Source organism: Kogia breviceps, chromosome 14, assembly GCF_026419965.1.
Source record: "Kogia breviceps isolate mKogBre1 chromosome 14, mKogBre1 haplotype 1, whole genome shotgun sequence".
NCBI classification, from domain to species: domain Eukaryota; kingdom Metazoa; phylum Chordata; class Mammalia; order Artiodactyla; family Physeteridae; genus Kogia; species Kogia breviceps.
The window spans coordinates 53156255-53180631 of NC_081323.1; the positions used below are offsets into that span (position 1 = coordinate 53156255).

The 24377-nt window shown below is 49.9% G+C and overlaps 1 protein-coding gene across 8 annotated transcripts in view; it reads right to left on the bottom strand.

Annotated features, from left to right (window-relative positions):
* Window positions 1-3791: 3791 nt before the first annotated feature.
* The window catches only part of BCL2L1 (BCL2 like 1), a 51128-nt gene continuing 30542 nt past the window's right edge, over window positions 3792-24377 (bottom strand). For all 8 annotated transcript variants that reach the window (XM_059038824.2, XM_059038822.2, XM_067014230.1 and 5 more), the window contains exon 3: window positions 3792-5462. In XM_059038824.2, the coding sequence (XP_058894807.1) occupies window positions 5325-5462 (138 nt within the window). In that variant the 3' untranslated portion in view covers window positions 3792-5324. The remainder of the gene's footprint in view (window positions 5463-24377) is intronic.

Here is a 24377-nt window from a genome sequence, read left to right on the forward strand (position 1 = left end):
TCACTGTCCTGACTACCCTGGGATCACCTTTTAAACTACTTATACCTGAATCCTTATTTTAGGCTTTGCATTTGGGGGATATCCAATAAGGTTAGAATTAGCCCCCAGACTAGCCACCTCAGGGGTCCCCAGAGCACTGGTGGTAAGGGGTGGGAGGTCTGACAGCATACACTGATTAAGTTTGTATAATATTTATGGTGCCAGAAACCCTTCTTAAGCACTTTACAAGCATAAAATTGCATTAGATCTGCATAACCAAGCTTCCCTGGTGGCGCAGTGGTTGAGAATCTGCCTGCTAATGCAGGGGACACGGGTTCGAGCCCTGGTCTGGGAGGATCCCACATGCTGCAGAGCAACTAGGCCTGTGAGCCACAACTGCTTAGCCTGTGCGTCTGGAGCCTGTGCTCTGCAACAAGAGAGGCTGCGATAGTGAGAGGCCCATGCACCGTGATGAAGAGTGGCCCCCGCTTGCCACAACTAGAGAAAGCCCTCGCACAGAAATGAAGACCCAACACAGCAAAAATAAATTAATTAATAAACTCCTACCCCCAACATCTTCTTTAAAAATAAATAAATAAATAAATCTGCATAACCACCCATCAGGTAGGTATAATTATCATTCCCATTCTACAGGTGAAGAAACTCAGGCACAGAGAGGTTAAGTCACTTGTCCCAGGGCACCCAGCTAGCCCTGGAAGTCTGGTTTTAGAGTCCAGCTACTAACCACTACACAGCCTGTCTCTCCTGCGGCTCCCGCTGTTCCACCAGGATGAGCTGAGCCTGACCAAGTTTGGGCTCTTCCTTCCTGGACACCTAACTGCAGTGATCACCTGCACAGCATGTGGCCACCCATCTAGGAGGGCCACCCACCCTCCACAAGGACCCTCCACAAAGTCCATGGAGCCACTGGAGGAGTTTGCTTTCCAGGTGCCCAGGGAGCTTGGCACGAAGCCTAGGAGAGATTGATGTTTCTAAAAGGGATGGCCAACTAGCTGCTGGGGAATATCCCACCACATAAATAGTTTGCAAATAAGGGCTTTATCATTGTTTTTGTTTATTGTTATTGTTTTTACAGTGCAATTGGACTGGGCACCCGTTGTTTTGTTTTGCTTGGTGGGGTGTAGGGGGTTGGGGTTTGGGGGGAGTATTTTTCACACCAGTGCAATTTAAGCCAAGCTGATCCGGGCACTGGCCATTTCCCACTCAGTAACAAATTTACAAACCAATTAAAACGTGTAAGACAAATGTAGCAGGCCAGGCCATTACATTATGTTATATATTTTAAAATTTTGGGCTTCCCTGGTGGGGCAGTGGTTGAGAGTCCGCCTGCCGATGCAGGGGACACGGGATCGTGCCCCGGTCCGGGAAGATCCCACATGCCGCAGAGCGGCTGGGCCCGTGAGCCATGGCCGCTGAGCCTGCGCGTCCGGAGCCTGTGCTCCGCAACAGAGGAGAGGCCACAACAGTGAGAGACCCCCGTACCGCAAAAAAAAAAAAAAAGTGTTCATAGGAACAAGATCATGTGTCTCAAGGAAAATATTTAAATAGTGTATTTAGATATATTAATAAAAGTTAATTCTTCGTATCCGATGAAATATGTTGTATTTCATCTCGCATCATAAAAATATATAGAAATGGAATGAATTTTTCCCCAGAACCCATATAGACAGTCCAAAACCACTTCCAGCTTTTCCTCAGTGTGCATTTCCAATATTTTATGTGTGTGCCATGGCATGTTTAAGGTTGGAATCACTGAGTTCAAGGTCTGGTTAAAAAAATGTGGAATATTACATGGCTAGAAAAAAGAATGAATCTGTCATGATTTAACTGTTGAAGCTGCACAACAGTGGGAGATTTGTGTATGAACATGGAAACTTCTAAAAGATACACTATTTAGGTGGGAAAAGCAAGGCACAGTGCATCTGTTACCATTTTTGAAAAAAAAAAAGGATCAGAGTATATTTATATTTATGTATTATGTGAAAAGACGTTTCTGGAAGGATCTCAAGAAGCTGGGGAGGGGACTTGAGTGGCTAGGATAAGAGATGGGGGCCAGCGTCGTGGGCCTAGAGGTGGCGGGAGCCTGGAGGCTTTGGAGAATGGTGAGCTTGAGCCCCGAGAGAGCCGTGGCAAGCTGTGAATCCGGTACCCAAGGGGTGGTAGTGTAGACGTCCTTCTGGTGAGCAGGACAGAGGATGGAGGACGCCACGGAAAGCTGGTCAGGCGGGAGACAGAGGTCGTGGGCACTGCGCAAGGGCATCTGGGGGTGGGAGCGGCTTTCAGCTGGCAGCGCCCGGCCACCAGGGGGCAGTCAAGCTCGCTACTGGAGGCCGGCAGGGAGGAGCACCCGAGGCAGGTCCCCCGCCTCCAGGCCCGCCCCCCGGCCGGAGAGCCCGCCTCTGGAGTCCTGCTCCCTTTCCCAGGCCCTTCCCCGACCTCCGGCTACAGCCACGTGGAGCTCCGTGTGGAGCACCTCCTTCTTCCTCTTGGGGGTCCGCTTGATGGCGGGGTCATCGATGCCTCCCCCCTCAACTTCCAGTCCTCGTTATCTTATTCAATTTTAACCACAATCGCTTGAGATAGGTACTGCTATCCTACCCATTTCATAGATGGGAAAAGCTAGGGCATAGAGAGGCTAGGTAACTTGCCCAAAGACCAGGAATGGCGACCCAGGATACACCCCTGGCCTGTCCACTCTCAGAACTGGAGCATTAACAAAGCCATGGCTTCTCCACTCTGCTCCCCCTCCAGAACCTTCTTCACATAGCAGCCAGAGGGTGCTTTGGGGGCTCTAAGTGGTGTAGCACTCCCTGACAACTTCTCTCTGGCTCCCACTGCCCTCAGGACCAAGTACAGTCCCCTCATCCCACCTGTCTGGCATCATATTGACTCAGGAGCCCCCAGACACACCAACTTTTCTTCAACCCGGAGAAAACTCTTGCTCATCCTGTGCATTTGCTTCTTCTTCACCAGGACCACTCTTCTTGCCTCCCTGCTTCTTTTGGAAAGCTCTTATAATTCTTCAGGCCCTGGCTCTGATATCACTTCCTCCAGGGAGCCCTCCCTGACTCCCAGACAGGCTCAGGTTCCGTATTAAATGCTGTTAGAGCACTCACTATGAGCCTCTTGTGTTGCACTGGCCTCAGATGTGTGCTTCATTTTGTGATTATAATAATATCATTATTTCAAATCCTCAAAATCACCCTTGGTTCCTCTTTCTTCCTAGAGCTCTCTCCAATACGTCAGCTGATCTTGTGGGATTATCTTTAAAATGTTATCTCAAGTCTGACTCCTTCGAACCTCCTTGCCCACTAGGTCCTTCATGTCTTGCCATGCCTCCTCAGGGTCACCCTGTTTCCACTTTTGCCCGGCAACAGCCAGCAATCCTTGTATTCATCTGGCTGTCTCCCTGACCAGAATGGAAGCTCCATAAGGGGTTTGTTCCCTGCAGGATCCCCAGAGCCTAGGACTGTGCCTGCACAGAGCAGGGCTCAGTAAACACTTGCCAAGTGGCCATTTGACTGTTTCTCCCACTAGAATGTCAGGTCCTGAGGGCTGGGACTGTGTCTGACCTGTTAAAACACAGCCCCAATGCCCAGCACACAGCAGGTGCTCAATAAAACGCCAGTGTACAGGTGGAGAAATTCAGGCCCAGAGGGAGGAAGGGACTTGTCCAAGGTCCTCCCCTGAGAGCAGCAGAGCCAGCACCGGTACGCAGCTCTCCTGCAGCCCTTCTGCCAGCCAAGCATATCCTCCTTTCCCTGTCCCAGAGCATACAAGAGCCCAGGCCCTTTGTTCACCGAGTCAACACAGTTTATTACTGAACTGCACTTTCACTTTCACACAGACTATTTCAAAGAGCTGGAACAAGTGTGGGGTGGGGGTTGGGGGAGGGACAGGTGCCCCTCAGGAGCCAGGACCCCCAGCTGGCTTCCCCAGACCAGGGCAGGGGAGGGAGCATCAGGCCGTTCAATCTCCGGGCACCAGCTCTCCACGTGCACACGCACAGCAAGCCAGCAGCTCCTCACACATAAATACAGACACGCTTAACAAAAATAGTATATCATCTTCACAAGGAATAAAAATTAGTCTCAAATATGTACAGCAGAGAGCCCGGGGTGGCCAGGGCTAGGCCAGGACCCACAGGGATGAGACAGGCCATGGGTGGAGCAGAGGAGAGAGGGAGGCCTGAAGAGCTCCTGGCCAGGCCACCCTGACCTTGGCAGCCCGGCTGCCCAGGCTGAACGGGGGTGGGGCACAAATCGTTCAGGCCAGGCAGGACTGGCCCCTCCAGCCAGCCCTACCTCCATCCCATGCACAAGGCTCTCTTTCCTGCCCTTCCTGCCTGAGGTAGGGAAGACCCCAGGGCTCCCACAGCTGTTCCCTGTGGCTCCCCCTCACCTCTGGGGGGAGGCCCCTGAACCACATGGGCAGCAGACCCAGGCAAAGGTGCCACAGGACGATCTCCTTGCAGGAAGTGAGGCAGCTGAGGCCATAAAAACAGCTCTGGGGCACCTATCTTGGGCCCAGTCGGTCCCTCAGTCGTGGTCATGGGAGCCGAGGAAGGGGAAGGGGAAGGGGAAGGGAACTGGGGTGGTGCTCAACTGCAAGGGCCACCCGAGCTTTGGCATGGGGTGCTTCCTGCAGCTACAGCTCCTCCATCCCAGGTGGAGCTGGCCTCCAGCCAGAGGCCTCTAGAGGACACTGGGATTGAGGGTAGGGACTTTGGCCAGGCCAGAGGTGGGGAGGGGGTCCTGGTCCTTGTTTCTTTATCCCAAGCAGTCTGAATCCCTAATCAGTCAGAAGTGGCCCCTAAGCGGCTCTTGGAGGGTGGGGATAAATGGAAGGGGAGCCCAGGTCCGGGAGGAGGGAGAGACAGGAAATGATCAATTCTGAGGCCACAAACATCAAAATGAAGGCAATCTAGTCTTTTTCTGGGGAAAAGTTTTCTAACTTTCCAGCTCCCTGGCAGGAAAACATCCTCAGGGAGGCTAAGGGGGCAGGGAGTTCCACCAATCAGGCAGGGCACTGCAGCCCCCAGTCACAATCCCCCCCAAACCCGTCAGCTTCCACGGGGCAGATTCTGGGGAAATTTTGCGCGTTTTGAGGCCGGGAGAACTGAGGTGTCAGGGAAGGCGGCTTTCACAGAAGCATGGTAAATTCTAGAAAACTAACTGTGGGGACCAGGTCTAGGCCCAACCCTGTGATGTGTGGGTGGCCGTGGGCTGCATGTAGTGGTTCTCCTGGGGGCAACGGTGGCTGGACAGAGGGCTGTGGTGAGGGCAGGATGGCGGTGGGCGGGTGAGTGGGTGGTCAGTGTCTGGTCATTTCCGAGTGAAGAGCGAGCCCAGCAGAACCACGCCAGCCACAGTCATGCCCGTCAGGAACCAGCGGTTGAAGCGCTCCTGGCCCTTCCGGCTCTCGGCTGCTGCATTGTTCCCGTAGAGTTCCACGAAAGTGTCCTGCAGGGAGACAGACGAGAAGGGAACATGCTGTTCGAGTCCTCAACAGTAATGTGGCTGGGACAAAGGGGGACCATCTGCATGTGATGGCCCTGGTGAAATGAAAAACTGTAGCCGTCCATGCTCACTCTGGGCCAGATAAAGGGTTAAGGGCTGCCCTTCTTCCCGACCCTCAGTTGGGAATAATCAACCCCTTTTATTGCTGAGAAAACAGGTGCAGAGTGGGGAAAGAGTTTCGTCCAAGGTCAGACAGCTAGGAAGTAGTACTTCAGAACCTGAGTTGGGAAAGAGATGGGCAGGGTCAGGGAACTGACAGGAGGTCAGGGGGCTGGAGCCGGGTGGAGAAGAGAAGGGAGATGAGCGTGCAGGGGTGAGCGAGAGCTAGACCACGTGTGGTCTGGAAGCCTCGGACGAGCCTGGAGTTGAGCCCAAGGGTGGTGCAGAACCACCAGGCCTCAGCCTTTCCACTGCTGCAACAGAGGGAAGGAGGGAGAGAAAAGAGCCAGGGCTAAATTCCCAGAGTGATTCAGGAGCAGAGCAGATCTGGAGGGAGCCTCTGACCAGGGCAGACTGATGGGTGGGCAGAGCAGGGCAGAGTAGAGAGGGTAACAGCAATGCAGGACTGGGATGGGGTCTATGAGGCCGTGTCCCCCACCCCAGGGGGTGTGACCCTGGGCCCAGGAGGAGGTGAGCAACAGTCCTCTCCCTGAAGCTAGTCAGGAGGGAAGCACGTGATACAGGGAAGGAGGGGCAGTGTGTTAAATGACCTGGCCTGGGGTGGAGTCAGCCTGTGGCACAGGGAGAGGGGAGCTTGGAGCACCCTGTAATGAGTGTGCTTCGCACCCTATTTGTCCTTTATTCCTCTCAGCAATGCTGTCTCTCCTCACTGACAGACCAGGAAGCCTGGCCTCTGAGCACTGAGGGACTTGATCAGGTCACCCAGCTCTGTGGTGGAATCAGAATCCAAACCTGGTGCCTAGAAATCAGTGTGCTTTGTGTGCCTAGGGAGGGAACAGATCACTGGCTGGTTCCAGAGACTGTGTTCTTGCCTCTCCACCAAGAACTCACTTCGTGGGCCCACACCTCTACCTGGGCCCAACTGGCTGAGTCACCAGGCAGCTCCCTCAGACAGCGCCTGCCATTTCTGGTTGGCCCCAGGTCCCACCTGGCCAGTTTGCTCATTGTGATATCTGCTGGGCCCTACTTCTAGTCTTGATGACATCCCCTTAACTCCACGCCAAGATTTTTTAAAACATAGGTCAGATCGTGGCACACCAACAGCTTTCCCTTGCACTTAGAAAGCCAGCGTCATATCTGTTCATGTCCCTGGTACCTAGCAGAGGGCCATGCGCACTGAGCTGCCACCTTGACTCAAAGAATGCGTAACATTTATTAAACCATTAGGGAGGTAGCAGTGATGCATGAGCCAGAGCCCTTCCAGAAAGCTCATCATCTACTGGGGAAAAGGCACTGGGAGGGGAAGGCAGGCAGGTGGGGAAAACCCCACCATTCAGACCATGTCACTCCACCATCTCAAGCTTTCCAAGGCTCCCCATCACACACAAAATGAAGTCCTCACCACGGCCAGCGAGGTCTGGTAGGACCCGGCCCCTCCCCACTGCACACTGCATTCTAGTCGCACTGGCCTCCTTGCTGTTCCTTGAACATCCGCTGAGCTTGGGACCTGCTGCCCTTGCTGCCTGGAGCACTTGACCCCAGGCTCCCTCATTTTACTCCTAACTCTGCTCAAATGTGATCTCCTCAGAGATGCCTTCCCTGGCCACCCTATCTAAAATGGTACCCACCACCCTGATCTCTCTCTACCTATCCCCTTACCTTGCTTTATTTTCCTTCTCAGCACTTTTCAGAAGCAGAGCCTACCCTTGGTCTTTGTTTTGATTTGTCTCCTGCAGTAGTCATGGCTTGATGAGGCAGAGAGTCTGTCTTGTTTCTATATACCCAGAACAGTGTCTGGCACATAGTTGGTGCTCAATAAATACATGAGTAGAACAAAGGTCTTACATGTCTTCTAAGTGCCAGACTTTGTCATCCCACTTCACCTTCATCAGAATCCCTAGATGTAGCGATCTGAGCCCCATTTCACAGGTGAAACAACTGAGGTTTAGAGTCAGAAAGACCTTGCCTGGGGTCACCCAGCTAACAGGTGGCAGAGCTAGATCAAAACCCAGGACTGCCTGGCCCCAACCCAAGTGCTGCTACAGCAGGACACTTCCCTGTGTGGGGGGCTGCAGTGGAGGTGGAGCCCTGGGTCTGGGGAGAGAAGGGCAGGGGCAGGGGCAGCAGCCAGCGTCCTTACTCTTTGGCCTTCATCCTGGTTAGCCTCCATCGGTGTTGGCAGACCAGAAAATTCTTACAGGAATTAAAATTTTTCTGGTCCCAAGTGAAGTAGGCCCAGGTGAAGTCACAAAAAAGATTCATCTGTGATGAGGGAGAGTCCCGGGCTGTGGGGAACATGGGAGAGGGAGGCCATGGCCAGAAGGCTCTGGGTTAACCCAAGGGGCCCAACTGTCCCACAAGAAACCAGAGACACTGGGTTGCAGCCAAAGTGGGAAAGGCCTGGCTCCCTCGATGGGAACTTTCCTGAAGTAGAAGGCTGGCAGCCACAGGAAATTTTCGGCTCTGAGGCTGAGCTGGAGTAAACAGGCCCTGCCCCTGCAAGGCACAAAGCACTCACTGTGCAGGAACAGTTATTCTAGGGTGGCGGGAACATTCTCCTGTCGGTGCCACAGAGACAAGGCTCTGATCTGCCCAGCACCCCGCCCCCATGCATTCGCGGTTGGACAACCTTCATCTCCATTTCAGAAGCTCCTTCTCCTAGGGAGGGGGGAGAGAGGATTCTGGGGATTGCTTTTGCGGAGACAGCAAGAGCAAAACGGGGCGTGCTGTTCCAGGGCGGGTGCCGGGGAGGCAGTGGTGTGGGTATATTTAGCCCACGGTTCACACGACACACTTGGAAACAAACAGCCATTTTCTCAGCGGGCGCCTGCTCTGGATAAATAAACAGGATTTCGGAGCTGCCCTGGTCTGGAAAAGCAGAGATAAGCCCCCACTGCTGCGAGCCAGAGCTGGCGTGGTGGACAGGGGGTCAGGCGTAAGAGTGGGCTGTAGGGAGGTCTCTGATGTCACAGAGGCTTTCAGGAGACCTATCCTCAGCGTGGGTTAGGGCAAAAGTGGGGCAAGTTTCTCTTTGTAGCTGTGACCACTACCATGGGATCCATGTGGGGTTTTCAGGACCACTGGGGACAGGCAGTGGCTAATGACCTCCATGGGAGAACCGTGGACTCCTAGGCTGGCAGACCCCCAAGTCAACAAGGCCAACCCATTTGCGCACTCTACAGTTTCAAACAGCCTGTTTGTGGTAGAGCTTGGACTCAACCCTCTAGCATCGGGGCCCTTCAGAGTGGCGAGACAAGAACCAGGGTCCCCAGGAGAAGCTAAGGTGGGGGCCACTTTCAAGGTCCTCCCACCAACAGTCCTGGCCACATGCGTGAAGTGGCCCAGCCCCACACTCCAGAGCGTTTCAAGCCCCTGTGCCTTTGCCAGCATTGTGTCCTTTAACTGGTCACCCTCCCCACACCTCCCTTCCTCAGTCAGCCAACCCTACTCAGCTTACACGACTCCACTTTGGAGTCCTGTCTTCCGAGAAGACTTCCCTGTTTATCCCTCTTCAACTCCACGAGGAATGTCTCCTTTGTGCTCCCAGAGTTTTTGGACCTTCGTTCACACTGTTAACTACTGAGTGCCTACCATGCTCCAGGCCCAGTACCGGAGACACAGCAGTGAACAAGACAAATAAGGTCACTACTTTCACGGAGCTTATGTTCTAGTCCATGCATTCTCCACTGGTGGGGGGCAGGGGGCATAGCACAGAAAGAGATCACAGTACAGCTGTGGTATTCAAAGTCACGGCAGGGCAATTAGGACAAACATGTCTAAAAGGACTCCTTCGTGGGAAGTGGTGAAGAGAAAAAAGGTTGAGAAACACTGTCCCAGTGGTAAGCAGAGAGAATAAGAAGCAAGACAATTTCAGATATGATGAGGTTTTGAAGACAGTTAAGTCCTGGGCAGGTGATAAAGAATACCAGGGGACTAATGTAGGTGGAGTGGCCAGAAAAGGCCTCTCTGGGGAAGCGAGGTTTAAACTGAGACCTGAATGACTAGGTGGCAGTGGCCAAGGGAGGACTAAAAATCTCGGGTGAAAAAGAGCATGTTCCACCAGAAGCAACAAGTGCAAAGGCCCCGAGGCGGGAAGGAACAGCAGAGGCGTCCTTCGGTTGAGGCCCTCTGTATGTCAGTCTTGCCCATCAGTCTGGGGGTTCAGTGCAGGCAGGGACCAAGGACCATGTCTGAAGCCAGGGGTCCATCCAGACAGGCACAGACTGGCTTCAGCTAGATCTCTGCCCAGAGACAGCCAACTGTACAATGCAGGTTATCCTGCGCCCCCCTGCAACCCTGAAGAAGTCAGGAGAAAGGCTGGCACAGCAGTGCCCCTGGGGCAGTGGCCCAAGTGCCAGCGGACTACCCGCCCTGCCAGGGGCTGGAGCGCAGTTCCTGCTTGAATCTGGTCAGTCCTCCACTCCCCACCCTTCTCCTCTCTCACCTCCCACGTCTCCACGCTTCTTCCTAGCAGTGTGACTTTGAGCAGGTTACTTCGATTCTCCAGCCCATAGTGTCCTCACTTTTTAAATAACAATAAAATATCTGTTATTATGGCAGCTGACCTTTATCACACAGCTGAATGTTTTACCTGTGCCAGGGACTGAGCTAAAGCGCTTTACTCCAAGGAGGCCATACTCCCTGCACAATCACAATCACATTCACTTGAGTGACTGTTTTTTGTCCTGTCTCCCCCACTAGACTGCGTGTAATTTTTGTCACTTGTACCTCAAGAACCTGGTGCTGTACCTGGAACATAGCAGGTGTCGTTCTAAATGAACCTATTTGAGATGAACAAATGAATGACTACTTTCAGTTAATCCTCAGAACATTTATCAGAGCCTCATTCTACAGACGTGAAGATGGAGGCTTCAGCGTTTCCCAACAAGCTCTATCTAGGAAGTGGTAGGAATGGGATTTGTCTGAGTTCTGGCCTCCTGCTCATTCTGATGTCCAGTCCTGCCATCTTGGGTCCCTGCTGTCTCCACCCATAGAGAACTAGCCTCTTCAGTGGCGGCAGCAGTGGCTGACTTTTCCCGAGCACTTATCTTGCAAGACACTCTTCTTGGCCCTTTCTGTGGATTAGTTTATTTAACTGTCTCTACGCTCTGTCGGCCAGTGGGTACTACTATTAACCCAGCATACAGCTGACAGACCCGAGGCCCACAGATGATTTGTGACTTGCCCACGGTCACACAGTGACCTGGTGACTTGGTTGGGTTGCCTGCACCAACAATCTGGCTCCAGTGCCTTTGCTCCTATCCTCTACACAGCACTTTGCTCACTTTCAAAAGGATTAATTCGCCTCAAGGCCCCATCATGGGCCAGGTGCATGCACTTCTGTTATTGAAGGAGGTCCTCACTCTAAGCCCAGGTAAGCCGAGCCTCAGAGATACTGAGAGACCTGTCCCAAGTGGGTAAGTAGAGAAGCCAGTTCATATTCTGGGCCAGGCCTATAGCCCTGAGTCCCTCTAGGAGGAAGAAGGTGGCCTGAGGCCACCAGCTGAATGAATGAGTTCTGGCCCCTAGCCAGCTAAGGGGAACTGGGTGCCACAGGAAAAGGATGTGACGAAGGCCAGGAGAGAAAGTGAAACCCTTCCGTCCTGGCTTCAGTGGAGAACAACCACCTCTGCCAGACGGGCCCTTCCTTCCTTTAGGGTGACACTGGAGGGCCCAGGCCCACTGCTTCCTTCCTGCTTGGTTATTTCAGGAAAGAGGTAGGTGGAGAAGAGGAAGGGGCTCCTAGCAGCCCAGGGAAAGTGCCAGGGACATCAAGACTGTACCTTACCCGGCCTCACCACAGCACTGCATGGGCAGGCCACGAGTCACTTTCTGCTCCTGGCCTCAGTTTCCCTGGGGGAGAGGCTGATAAATGCCGGCTGAATAGACAAATGAGGCCTTGCTAGGAGATCCCAAGGAGATGGCAGGAAGGTGGGTGGTGGGGCAGATGAAGAGGTCTTATCACTCTCTTGGCAGGGAGCAGCAGGCGGAGACTCGGAAGAAGTGAGGTTTGTGGTTGGAGTCCACTTCCCTTGGCTTTCTTGGGGGAGCTGTTGGCCTCAGCAATGTGAGAGGAACACAGTCTCTCTCCTCTACCCTGGGGAACATGGGCCTGGATGTGGGCAACTCAGAGAGGCGGCTCAGTGGGGCAGGGCAAAGAGATGGGTTGCAAGATTGCTGGGCCGACACCTCAGTCTAGCCAGCCCAGCTGTGGGCGGCACAGCAGGCTGCTCTACTTCTGAGCCTTAGTTTCTCCTGCTTTGACTTCACAAGGCAGTGATAGTGAGACCAGGGGATGAAAGCAGTTGGTAAAGCAAGGTGACCCTGGTGTTACTGGCTGAGGAGGGTGGCATGGGGGGCCCAAGCCATCCGGGCTGTAGGTAATATTTGGAGCATCCTCACAGCAAACTTCGTGTTAATCTTTCTCTAAGTCTGCCCCTGTCAGCTGCCAGCCTCTCCTCCCTCGCCTCCTCCCCCACCATTAGTTCTAAGACGCTAAGCCTGACAGATGTGCTTACTTCTCAGAAAAGGAAGTGGTTGTGCCGGGAGGAGATAACACCTCCGCTGGGGAATTGAGAAAGCTATCGCACCGAGCAGCGCAAGCGAGCACGAGCGAGCGCGAGCGTGGGCTCTCCACCTCCTCAGCTCAGAAGTGGAGTGCTAGTCTTGGAGGCAGAGAGAGATAATTCAGAAAAGCATTTACCCGGGGCACAGATGCTCATTTTGGGGCTCACAACCTCTTTCCCAGGGAGTGATGGCTGCTCTTTACGGAGCATTTACCATGCACCAGGCATGGTGCTAAGAGCTTCGTCATGTATGCAAATTCACTTAATCCTCATAATAACCCCATGAAGTAAGTGCTATCATTACTCTCCAAGTTACAGATAAGGAGACAGGCACGGAGAGGTCAAGTGACCTCCCAAAGCCATACAGTTATAAATTGCAGAGTAGGGATCTGAATTCAGGCAGTCTGGCTCCAGAGCCCAAATGCTAATGGCTCCTGGGCAGCTGCTACCTGCTCATAAGCATTCATTCCCTGGCAGTCTGAGAACTCCCCTCATCTCAATCCTCTCTCATCTCATCCTTGGTAACTAACTCCCTATTCTTTCATGAGTAGATGGCTACAGCCTTTCATTCCTCTCCCAGTGTCCAGGGTGAGAAGGACCAAGGCTCACCCTTGAAAGAGCCAGAGACTCAAAAGTGACCTTACAAGATACCCATCCAACCTTCCATGTGATGCTCAAGCTCACCCCTAACTCATCCTCACTTCCCAGATGAGGTACAGAAAGGTGGAGTGCAAATCTACAGATTCAGTGCAATCTCTATCAAAATACTAATGGCATTTTTTTCACAGAACAAGAACAAATAATTATAAAATTTGTATGGAAACACAAAAGACCCCCAATAGCCAAAACAATCTTGAGAACGAAGAACAAAGCTGGAGGTATCATGCTCCCTAATTTCAAACTATACTATAAAGCTACAGTAACCAAAACAGTATGGTACCAACACAGAAACAGACACATAGACCAATGGAACAGAATAGAGAGACCAGAAATGAACCCACACTTATGTGGGCAATTAATCTATGACAAAGGAGGCAAGAAGATACAACAGGGAAAGACAGCCTCTGCAACAAATGCCGCTGGGAAAACTGGACAACTACATACAAAAGAACCAAACTGGATGATTTTCTCACACGACGCACAAAAATAAATTCAAAATGCATCAAAGACTTAAATGTAAGACCTGAAACCATAAAACTCCTAGAAGAAAACATAGGTGGTATGTTCTTTGATTTGTAATGTTTTTTGGATATGTCCCCTGAGGCAAGGGAAACAAAAGCAAAAATAAACAAATGGGAGTACATTAAACTAAAAAGCTTTCACATGGTGAAGGAAACTATCAACAAAACTAAAAAGGCCACCTATTGAATGGGAGATGATATCTGCAAATGATATAGCCAATAATCAGTTAATATTCAAAATATACAAAGAATTCACACAACTCAAAAAAAACCAGATTACAAAATGGGCAGAGGATCTGAATAGACATTTTTCCAAGGAAGACATACAGATGGCCAACAGGCCCATGAAAAGATGCTCAACATCACAAAACATTGGGAAATGCAAACCAAAACCAAAATGAGATATCACTTCACACCTGTCAGAATGGCTATTATTGAAAAGGCAACAAATAACAAGTGTTGGTGGGGATGTGGAGAAAAGGGAACCCTCATGCACTACTGGTGGGAATATAAACTGGTGCAGCCACTATGGAAAACAGTATGGAGATTCCTTAGAAAATTAAAATTAGAACTACCATATGATCCAGCAATACCACTCCCTGCGTATTTATCTGAAGAAAATAAAAACACTAATTAGAAAAGATATATGCACCCCTATGTTCACTGAAGCATTATTTGCAATAGCCAAGATATGGAAGCAACCGAAGTGTCCATCAACAGATGAATGGATAAACAAGATGATACACATATACACACGTAACGGAATATTAGCCATAAAAAAGAATGAAATCTTGACATTTGTGACAACATGGAGGGACCTAGAGGGTATCATGCTTAGTGAAATAAGTCAGACAGAAAGGCAAATTCTATATGAGTTCACTTATATGTGGAATCTCAATCAAAACAAAACAAATGAACAAACATAACAAAACATAAATAGAGGTATAGATAAAGAGAACAAACAGATGTCTGACAGAGGGGAGGGGGCTAGGGGGAGGAAAGAAATAGGTGAGGGAGATTAAGAGATATAAACTTCTAGTTGCAATATAAATGAGTCTCGGGTATGAAATGTACAGCATGGGGAATAATAGTCAATAACTATGTAGTATCTTTGTATGGTGACTTACTTAACTAGACTTACTGTGGTGATCAGTTTGAATTGTATAGAAATACCGAATCACTTCGTTGTATAGCAGGATCTAATATAGTGTTGTAGGTCAATTATACTTAAAAAACAAACAAACTCATAGAAAAAGAGATTAGATTTGTGGTTACCAGAGGCAGGGGCCGGGGGGAGGTGAGGGGAGGGGAAAGGAAGAAGGTAGTCAAAAGGTACAAACTTTCAATTATAAGATAAATTACTACTAGGGATGTAATGTACAACATGATAAATGTAATTAACACTGCTGTATGTTGTATATTAAAGTTTTTAAGAGAATAAATCCTAAGAGTTCTCATCATAAGAAAAAAATTTTTTTTTCTATTTGATTTTGTACCTATATGAGATGACAGATGTTCACTAAACTTACTGTGGTAATCACTTTATGATGTATGTAAATCTTTATGCTATAAACCTTTTAAACTTATACAGTACTGTATGTCAAATATATTTCAATAAAACTGAAAGGAAAAAAACAAAAAGAAAGGTGGAACATCCAGATCACATAGTAGGTCTGTTTCACTCCAGATGGTCCATACTCATGGAGTATCTCCAGGGCATTCTCTGCTTACACACTTGTGAGCAGGGGCTCCCTCCCTCCTGTGTGGAGCATTTCATCTTTGGACAGCTCTTTTGAAAAACTTTTCCCTTTGATCAGCTCTCCTGGAAAACTTTTGCCTCTTTCCCTCTACCTCCTGCCATGGCTGGGCCTTAGTTCTTCTGGTTCTCTCTCCTCTGCTGCTCTCCTCCAACTCTGTCCCAAGGGCTACCCAAGAAGGCAACATGAGCTGGCAGAGGAAGCTATGCCAGCCTTGACGAAGGCCCTGGACCAGGTCCTGCTGCTCTCTGAGTATCAGCTTCCTCATTTGTAAAATGGCAGTGCTATCCAGATGAAGCCAAGGCTGGTGACAAATTAACTTCTTTTTCTCCACCAAAGTGGGCTGCCAGAGCAAAGAACAGGCAGGTACCCAAAAAGTCTTGCAATTAGACTAAGATGTTTAGCTTTGGACCTCATCTATAACATGGGGGTTAAAAATGTACTTATTTCACAAGAACATTGTGAAAATTCAATAGTAATACATATAAAGGGCTTAGAACTATACGTGACACACAGTAGACTTTAAGTAAATGCCAGCTATTATACTGCTCTTTTTATTAGACCAGGGCTCAGCCTGAGTCTTAGAGCTTTCTCCATGGTCTGCAGGGTTTCCTTAGCTTTGTCGAGGGCCAGGCTGCTTATTCCTCACATGCCATGTTCTGTTCGGCCTCAGGACCTTTGCTCATGTTGGTCCCCATGCCAAACTCTCTCATGCTTATCTCTTAGGTCTTAACCTACAGGCCACTTCGTCAAGGAGGCCTCCTGCTCTCGCCTTCCAAGTCTCCTTCGGCTCTCTCACCAGTGTGCTGAGCTTTTCATTTCTGACTACGAGCTCTGTCCCCCAGGCCTAGCCCAGTGTTGGGCCCAGAGAAGGTGCTGATGAGTACGAGTGACTGGTGGGAAGAGAAGAAAGCCAGTTCCCTCTCTCTTCATCCCCACCCTCATTGCCTGGCAAAACTAGGAGGAGGCCCCAAGACACCAGGTGATTGGGCAGGGTACCTGGGGCTCCCCAGACACCAAGTTCTCCCAGGCTCATGAGAAAGTTCTGGAAAAGGCATCTTCTGCATTGTGTTGCGGCAACAGGTAGGAGGGACTAGGGTAGCAATCTACAAAAGGAACAGGGGCTTGGTCTCTGGGGCCAACCTCCTCCCTAAAACTGCTTCTTTCTGGGGTCTATGCCTCTAAATACTCCATGGTCCAAAGCAGCCACTCCCTCCTCCTTTCTGCCCAGAGCTGTCCTCATTCCCTCATCTGGTGCTGATCAATGTTGCATACTGTGAAAACAAGAGCAATGGGCTGAGCATCGGCCGGTGTGGGTTTCGTGTCCCAGCTCTGCCACTGGCTTGCTTGGGGTGAGTCCATTCCGCTGTCTGGGATGCTGGGAAAGTCTGGGACTTTCCTCATCTGTAAAATGAAGGGGATCATCTCAAAGGACTCTTACCAGTGCTGCAGCATGAGAAGGATGAAAATAATTCACACACGGGCAAATAAGTGACTACCTGTGCTCTCTCTCAGGGGTATCCAAAAGATCCAATAATTTAGTGCGGAAGGTGAGAGGCAACATTATGGAGTAGAAGAACTTGTTGCCTCCACTTTAAAACCTGCTGAGCCTTGCCCTCAAACCTGCAGATTCCAGGGGAAAAGGGCAATGGGCATGTCTGTGACCAGGGCCAGCTCCTCAGGGGGCCAGATCTTGCCGGGCTGTGCCCCAGTGGCCTCAACCTCCTCACCCCAGCACCGCCTCCAACTAGTCCAGACAAGTCCCGGGTATTTTCAGCCACCTTTATCTGATGGGAAATGTTTGGAATTCCACAGCAGAAGGCAACGGCTCTGGAGGATTTGGGGAGGGAGCAAATCCCTGCAGCCCCCACCACATAATACGAATGGTCACACACACACCCTTGTAACCAAAACCTCAGAGCTGAAGGCTCCCTCAGGGTGCATTTCTTTCATTCTGGTTCCTTCTAGTCTCCCCGTTTCATCTTCACCCCAGTCCACCAGCCCCCTCAAGGTACAGAATAGCAAGATGCCTGAGATGGTGCCAGGAGAGCTGAAGTACTCTTGTAGCCATGACGCTGAGGAGGGGCCACCTGGAGGTTTGCTGTTCACGGTCAGTACCCACAGCACCAACAAACTGCAGAAGGTCACCACCACCATCAGCAGGCAAGTCCAGAAGCAACTCACTGTCCCACCTGATGTGGCATGACCTGTGGTTCACAGAGATGTCTAGTTCAACCCCCACCCTAAACAGATGGAAAACTGAGACGTGACGAGGTGAAGGGACTCCCCCGCAAGGCCTCTTGACCCCTGGAGCACAAAAGTGCGGGTTCCAACCCCAGCTCTGTGACTGCCTACTCGTGGGACCTGGTTACCTTTCCAAGCCCAGGGGCCTGTCTACAAAGTGAGAACACTGTCCTTACATCACAGGCTTAGCAGCAAGAATTAAACAGTCCATGGAAAGTGCTCAATAAATGTTAGCTATTATTTTTTTATAGCTAAAAATGAATGGCCCCATTTGTGCTTCTCATGTTGTATTCTCATTATTTATAGCTACAATCAAACAATCCCCCCAAAACAACAAAAAAACCCCAAAACAGCTCATACTGACTCAGCCTCTGCTTGAATTCTCAAAATCTTCCAAGTAGGCGTTGTCCCCATTTTACCAACGAGGAAACTAAGGCTCAGAGAGGTGAGGAGACTTTGCCTGAGATCTCTGGTTACCAAGTGAGGGTGTCTGACTCCACAGCTCATTAAATCTGCCAGCGCAATAGGACAGATGCAGAAGGATGTGACTAAGCTCTTCCTTCCTTCCCCTTTCACCCACCCACTGCCCACTACTTACTGAGGATCTTGGGCCTTGCATCAGAGATGACTTTGCGGACAGGGCAGAGGCATGCCTCTTGGTTCCCCCCGGGTGCCTTGGGGATGGGAAGGACAGAGGTATGCGGATGGCAGCTCTGTGCTTCCCCACTGCCCCCCAGCTCAGCCCCTGCAAGGCCAGTCCTTGCAGAGTCCCTCCCTCCACCTGGTCATTATCTTGGAAACAAAAGCCATGCCAAAAAGCTTTGGTGGAGTTGTTAGCTGAGTTTTTAAAGATAGACCATGACCCCTTTGTGGTGGGGTCATGTGGGGTTGTAGGAGGATTCCCCGCTTAGCTCTGGACACTCATTCATTCCATAAATCTTTATTAAGAGCTCACTAAATGCCAGGCACCACGTTAAGTGCTGGGGATAAAGCAGTGACTAAATTAGAAGAAAATTCCTACCTGCATAAGTTTATCATTTAATGGAAGAGACAGGCAACAAACAAATGTCAGACGGTGATAAGTGCTAAAGAGAAAACTAAATGAGAGAAAGGGGTTAGCGAGAAACATGGAAGAGGGTAGAATTAAAACCCTGGTCAGGGAAAGGTTCTTTAGGAGGTGACATCTGATCAGAGCCCTGAACGAAATGAGGAACTGCACTGCAAGGATCTGAGGAAAGACAGAGGGAAGAGCAAGTGCCAGGCCCTGAGGCAGGAACACACCTGGGGTGCTCCAGGAACAGGAAAGACGTCAGTGTGGCTGAAGCTGAGTGAATGAGGGGAGAAGGATAGGGTGGGGTCTGGCAGTAGTCAAGGGCCAGATTGTGCAGGGCCTGTAATGCCATTTAAAGACTTGAGCCTGTCCTTCGAGTGACATGGGAACACGGCAGGGTTCTGAACAGGGGAGGGACATGATCTGACTTTGATTTTAACAGACTCCCTCTGGTTGCTGGGTGGAGATCTCCAGGGGTAAGGGTGGAAGCAAGAGGTCTGGTGAGGAGCTGATTCAATCATCTGGGAAAAATATGAGGGTGGCTTAACCAGGATGGTGCCAGGGAAGCTCGAGAGAAGCAGTCAGATTCAGAATTTATCTTTAAAAGCAGAGCTGAGGACTTCCCTGGTGGTGCAGTGGGTTAAGAACCCACCTGTCAATCCAGGGGACACAGGTTCGAGCCCTGGTCCGGGAAGATCCCACATGCCGCGGAGCAACTAAGCCCGTGCGCCACAACTACTGAGCCTGCACTCTAGAGCCCTTGCGCCACAACTACTAAAGCCTGCACGCCTAGAGCCCATGCTCTGCAACAAGAGAAGCCACTGCAATGAGAAGTCTGCGTACCACAACGAAGAGTAGCCCCCGCTCACCACAACTAAAGAAAGCCTGCGTGCAGCAACGAAGACCCAACGTAGCCAAAATTAAATAAATAAATATTTTTTTTAAAAAAGTAGAGCTGAAAGGATTTGCTAATGGACTGGATGTGGACTATGGGAGTTGCTTTCTTCTTTGGCCTTGTTTCTCATCTACAAAAGGCAGGGGATTTTTTTTCCAGCTTGATAACTATGGGAACCCTGTGCCATGAAGAAAGAGACAAAACCATTTCTGCTATCAAAGCCATTTGCTCACCTGACCTCCAGGAATGTACAGGATGATGGAGTAGCCATGCCCAGGGTAGGGGTGGGTGAGGGAAGGGGCATTATAGCTGTGCTGTGTGTGTCCAGGGCCTGCTAGGCAGAAAGTGCTCAGTGAGTGAGTGAATGAGGCAATGCTAGGAGGCCAGGATGTATGCAAGAACTTTCCAAGTCCTTCCAAGTTAACAACAGGTAAGCCTAGCCTAAGGGATTCCTCTCCTGGCATTCCTTCTGCATCCATTACATTTTAGGCTGAGTGTCAAGTTCCCATTCTTCATGAATGGGAGATTTAGAGGTCTGAAATCACCAAAGCAGAATTTTAGAACTGGAAGGAAGCACAGACACATCTGGCCCACTCTATCCACAATTTTAGCCGTCACTGTTTTGGCCTTATCCATGTGTCATGATTATTATTAACATTTTTCTATCAATTGACTCACTTTTTAAACACTTAAATGTATTGAAAATTCTTAACTCATCCCCCAACTTGTTCTTTCTGCATCTTTCCCCCTTTTACTGAACGGTAGCAGCTTCATCCGTCCAGGTACTGAAGCCTGGAACACCTTGGAGTCAAGATCCTTAAGTCCTCTCTAGCTCTGATCTGTCAGCAAATTCCTCTGGATACATACTCAGAATTTATCCAAAATCCCACCACTTCTCACCACCCCTACTGTCCAAGCCAACATCATCTTCTGTCTGTATTGTTATAACAACGTCCTTACTGATCTCCCAGCTTCTTACTTCCCTCTCTGGTGCCTCACACAGCAGCCAGAAGGGTCCTTCTAAAAGCAGTCAGGGGCTTCCGCTGGTGGTCCAATGGTTAAGACTCCACGCTCCCAGTGCAGGGGGCACAGGTTCAATCCCTGGTTGGGGAACTAGGATCCTGCATGCCACACAGCGTGGCCAAAAAATAAAAATTAAAAAAAAATTAGGGCTTCCCTGGCGGCACAGTGGTTAAGAATCCACAAGCCAATGCAGGGGACACGGGATCAAGCCCTGGTCCGGGAAGATCCCACAGGCCGCAGAGCAACTAAGTCCGTGCACCACAACTACTGAGCCTGTGCTCTAGAGCCCGCAAGCACAACTACTGAGCCCATGTACCACAACTACTGAAGCCCACGTGCCTAGAGCCCATGCTCCACAACAAGAGAAGCCACCGCAATGAGAAGCCCACGCACCGCAACGAAGAGTAGCCCCCGCTCACTGCAACTAGAGAAAATCCGCACGCAGCAACAAAGACCCAATGCAGCCAAAAATAAATAATAAATAATTTTAAAGTAAATAAATAAAAATAAATAAATAAAAGCAGTTGGACCTGAGCGTGTCTGGTCAAAACACTCCACCGCCTTCCCATCTCCCCCAGAGAAAGAGCCACAGTCTTCTACCACTCTGTTCTAGCCACCCTGGTCTCCTCTGCTCTTCCTCAAACATGCCAAGAACACCCTTCTCACCTTGGGGTCTCTGTACCTGTACCCTCTGTCTAGAATGTCCTTACCACAGATTGTTACATGGTTTACTCCTTCAGGTCATGCAGATCTCTCCTCACATGGCTCCTCCTCAGAGAAGCCTTTCCCAATCACTCTTTATTAAAATAAACAAATACCAAAAGATACCTAGCCACCCTCTACCCCCACCAACATTCCCTGTCTTTTTAGAATGTAAACTCCATGAAGGCAGATATCCCCAGTAGCTAGAACGGTGCTTGGCACAGAGCAGACACTCAGTAAGTATTTGCTAAATGAATAAATGGAATGAAAAGGCAATTTATATTATTAAGAATACTACTATAAATAGAAAACCAGTGTCATTTGCCACAGATGGAAATCAACATAAAATAAAAACACTATTAAAAATCTTAGAAACTAACACACTATTGTAAAACAGTTATACTCAAATAAAGATGTTAAAAAAAATCTTAAATGTTTATCTGCATATCAACTATAAGTTACCTTAAAGATCAATGGTACAGGTACTGATCTTGGTCCCACATCTTTACAAAGGAGATACATGAAGTCTAGGGCAGGAGAAAGCTCAGGACAAAATCAGCCTGCCCATTAGAGGCCCGTCCAGAGCAGCCACACAGGTGCCCCTTCCCTGTCTTGGAACCACAGTCCCGCCCCCCAGAGTGCAGGCAGAGAGACTGAATATTGGGACGGGTACAGCTAGGATGGACCAACAGAGCCTATCTGAGGGGACAAGAAAGCTCTCCCCTTGGCCAGGCACAGAACTGGCAGCTCTGTTGAAGAGAACAAAGGCCAAAGAGGAGTATGCCAGGCAGGAGGAGCCTCGTGGGGCTGCATCGTGGGGGACGGGCATGCATAAACCTGTAGGGGAGGTCTGCGGAGACCGGACAGCTGGGAGCAGAAATGAAAACAGGCTAGGTCCCAAAGGGTGGCAGCTTCAATCCCGTAAACACCAGACAGGCATGGGGGTTCAGGTGCAGGCCTAGGGGCCCAGCTGAGCCCAGGGTGAACCTGAGACCTTCCCAGTCTCCTCCATCAGTGATGATGATGCTAAGCGGTGCTGAGCAGAGGACCACCAACCTTGCTACTACTCACCACAGCAGGCATTAGACATTAAGGGGGAAAGAGACAGAGACACCCTCCTAGTCCCCACATTCCAGATGGTCTCTTCCAGCACCCTCCTAAGTCCCAGCCAGCTCCACTTACATAGGCCCTTGAGGATTTGATCCCTGTTTGGAGGGGAACATCCTTTTCCCATCCCCACAGGGCTCAGCAAACATGGCTGCAGGTGCAGGAGGTAGAGATAGAGCTGTTGTAACTGCCAGGCCAGCAATGCCTGACCTACATCTCCACGGTTGGTCGCATGCAAAGAAAAATACCAGGGATTTCCGTTGGTGTTCACCAGATGCAGCTGCCAAGGGAAGGCTGGGTCTTCTGAAGGCCTATTGTGAGTTGGGTGGGACCAGTGGTGAGCTGGCTGGGATAGGCTGGGGGCTGGCCTCTAAATTATTTCCTGGCTTTGAGGACCTCCCTAGATTTCAGAGAATCTATCCAAGTTTTACCTTTTTTCTACCAAGGTCTTCCACTGAACTTCCCCCTGCTCCCCCTTCTAGTATATCATCCTTAGTAAGAATTGAGAGAGAGAGAAAATGAGAATGAGATTCTATTTGGGAAAAAACTCCCCAAACTAAACAGCTGTTCTAATTGTAAACTGTTGGCATTTGGAGTGAGGTTTAGATTTGCAGAGAAAAAAAGCAATTTGGAATCCAGTTTTGCAAGGTAGTATGAAAAGGACCTGAGACCTTAGTGTCAGGACGCTGGGTTTACTACTGCTCTGTGGTGACAGAGACATGTCTGTCTCTGGACATGTCAGTTAAAATCACCCTGGCCTCACTCTTCTCATCTGTCAAGTGTGGAGGATGGACCAGAGGATCTCTAAGGCTCTCTCTCCAGCTCCAAAGTGCTATGATCCCACCCCTAGGCCTTCCTCCAGCACCCCCGTACACCTGTGGGGGAGAAGTATTGTATAGGGAAAAAGTAAACTCCCTTAGGTAACAAGAGACCTGAGTTCTAACCCCAGTGTTGCTGTTTATGAACTCACTGTGTGGTCTCAGGCAAGTCACTTTACCTCTGGGGGCACATCACTTTCTTCATATGTAAACCAAAGACTTGAAAGTAAGTTCGTTGAAAAAAGCACTATAGGAATTTTGGCATTATTATGCCTCCGTTATGTCATTCACCCCTTAGAGTATGCCTGCCTCTCAAAGGGCATGTTCTTCACCTGCAATTGCCTCAACCTGCAAATCTTAAGATCCTAGAGACACAAAATGGAGGAAGGGGGTTAGAACCCCCTGCTAACCCCCTTCCGTTTGATTGCAGAGCCTGTGTTCTCCCACTACAGAAATGTGGAGGTGGCACGGATGGTGGAAAAGACTTGGGATTTGGAGTCAGAAGACCTCAGTAGCTTCCATCGTTAAGAGGAAGACCTCCTCTACACCTCCTGGCATAAACAGAGGCTCAATGAGATAAAATATGAACACAGAGCAGCACTGGACAAACCTTAGTCAATGTCTCCAGGCCACCCAGCATAGAGCCCACAGTGCTCTCCCTGAGAGGCCGTGGAGGGGCTCAGAGTCCTAAATCTGACACTTATTTGCGGTGCACTCTGGGCTGATCACTTAAACTCTGAGTCTCAGTGTCCTTGTTTATAACATGGGCATAAGACCTACTACCCCATAGTGCTCAATAAATGTTTGCTACGATTCTAATTATGTTACGCTTCCTCCCTCCTCTGAACTCTTCTAATCCTGTAGTCGTTTCCATTGACTTTGGTACTTGCAGTCTCATGACCTAAGCTGTTGAGAGCTAGGTGCGTACTTTATACATCTCTTCTCTCCCATGGGAGCAGTGAGCACATGATAGGTGTGCAAAGAGCACCTGTTATACCATTGGGAGATGGGTTCTTTCTGAGGCAATATCAGTGGGGGCCATCGCCAATGATCACCAACCAATCCTCGGGCATCGCACTGAGCACACTCTTTGCTACCCTGTGCTGAATAGTGGGGACAGGGGTGGGGAGTATGAGGTAAATGGAAGCTCTAGGCCCTCTCCTCTAAAGCAGTCAGTGTGAGGTGGAGAAGCCAGATCCACCATCTGGAGAGGGCACCAAGCAATATAGAAAAGTGGAAGAGGCAGAGAGAGCCAAGGGAAATCAATGGACACCAGAGGGAGTGAGTGAGTGTGTCTAACAGATTGCATTTGGATTCTGTCCTTATTAGCATTTGACCTGTCTTACTCTCAGTTCACTAATCTGGACAATGGGGACAATAATATGTTTCCCAAG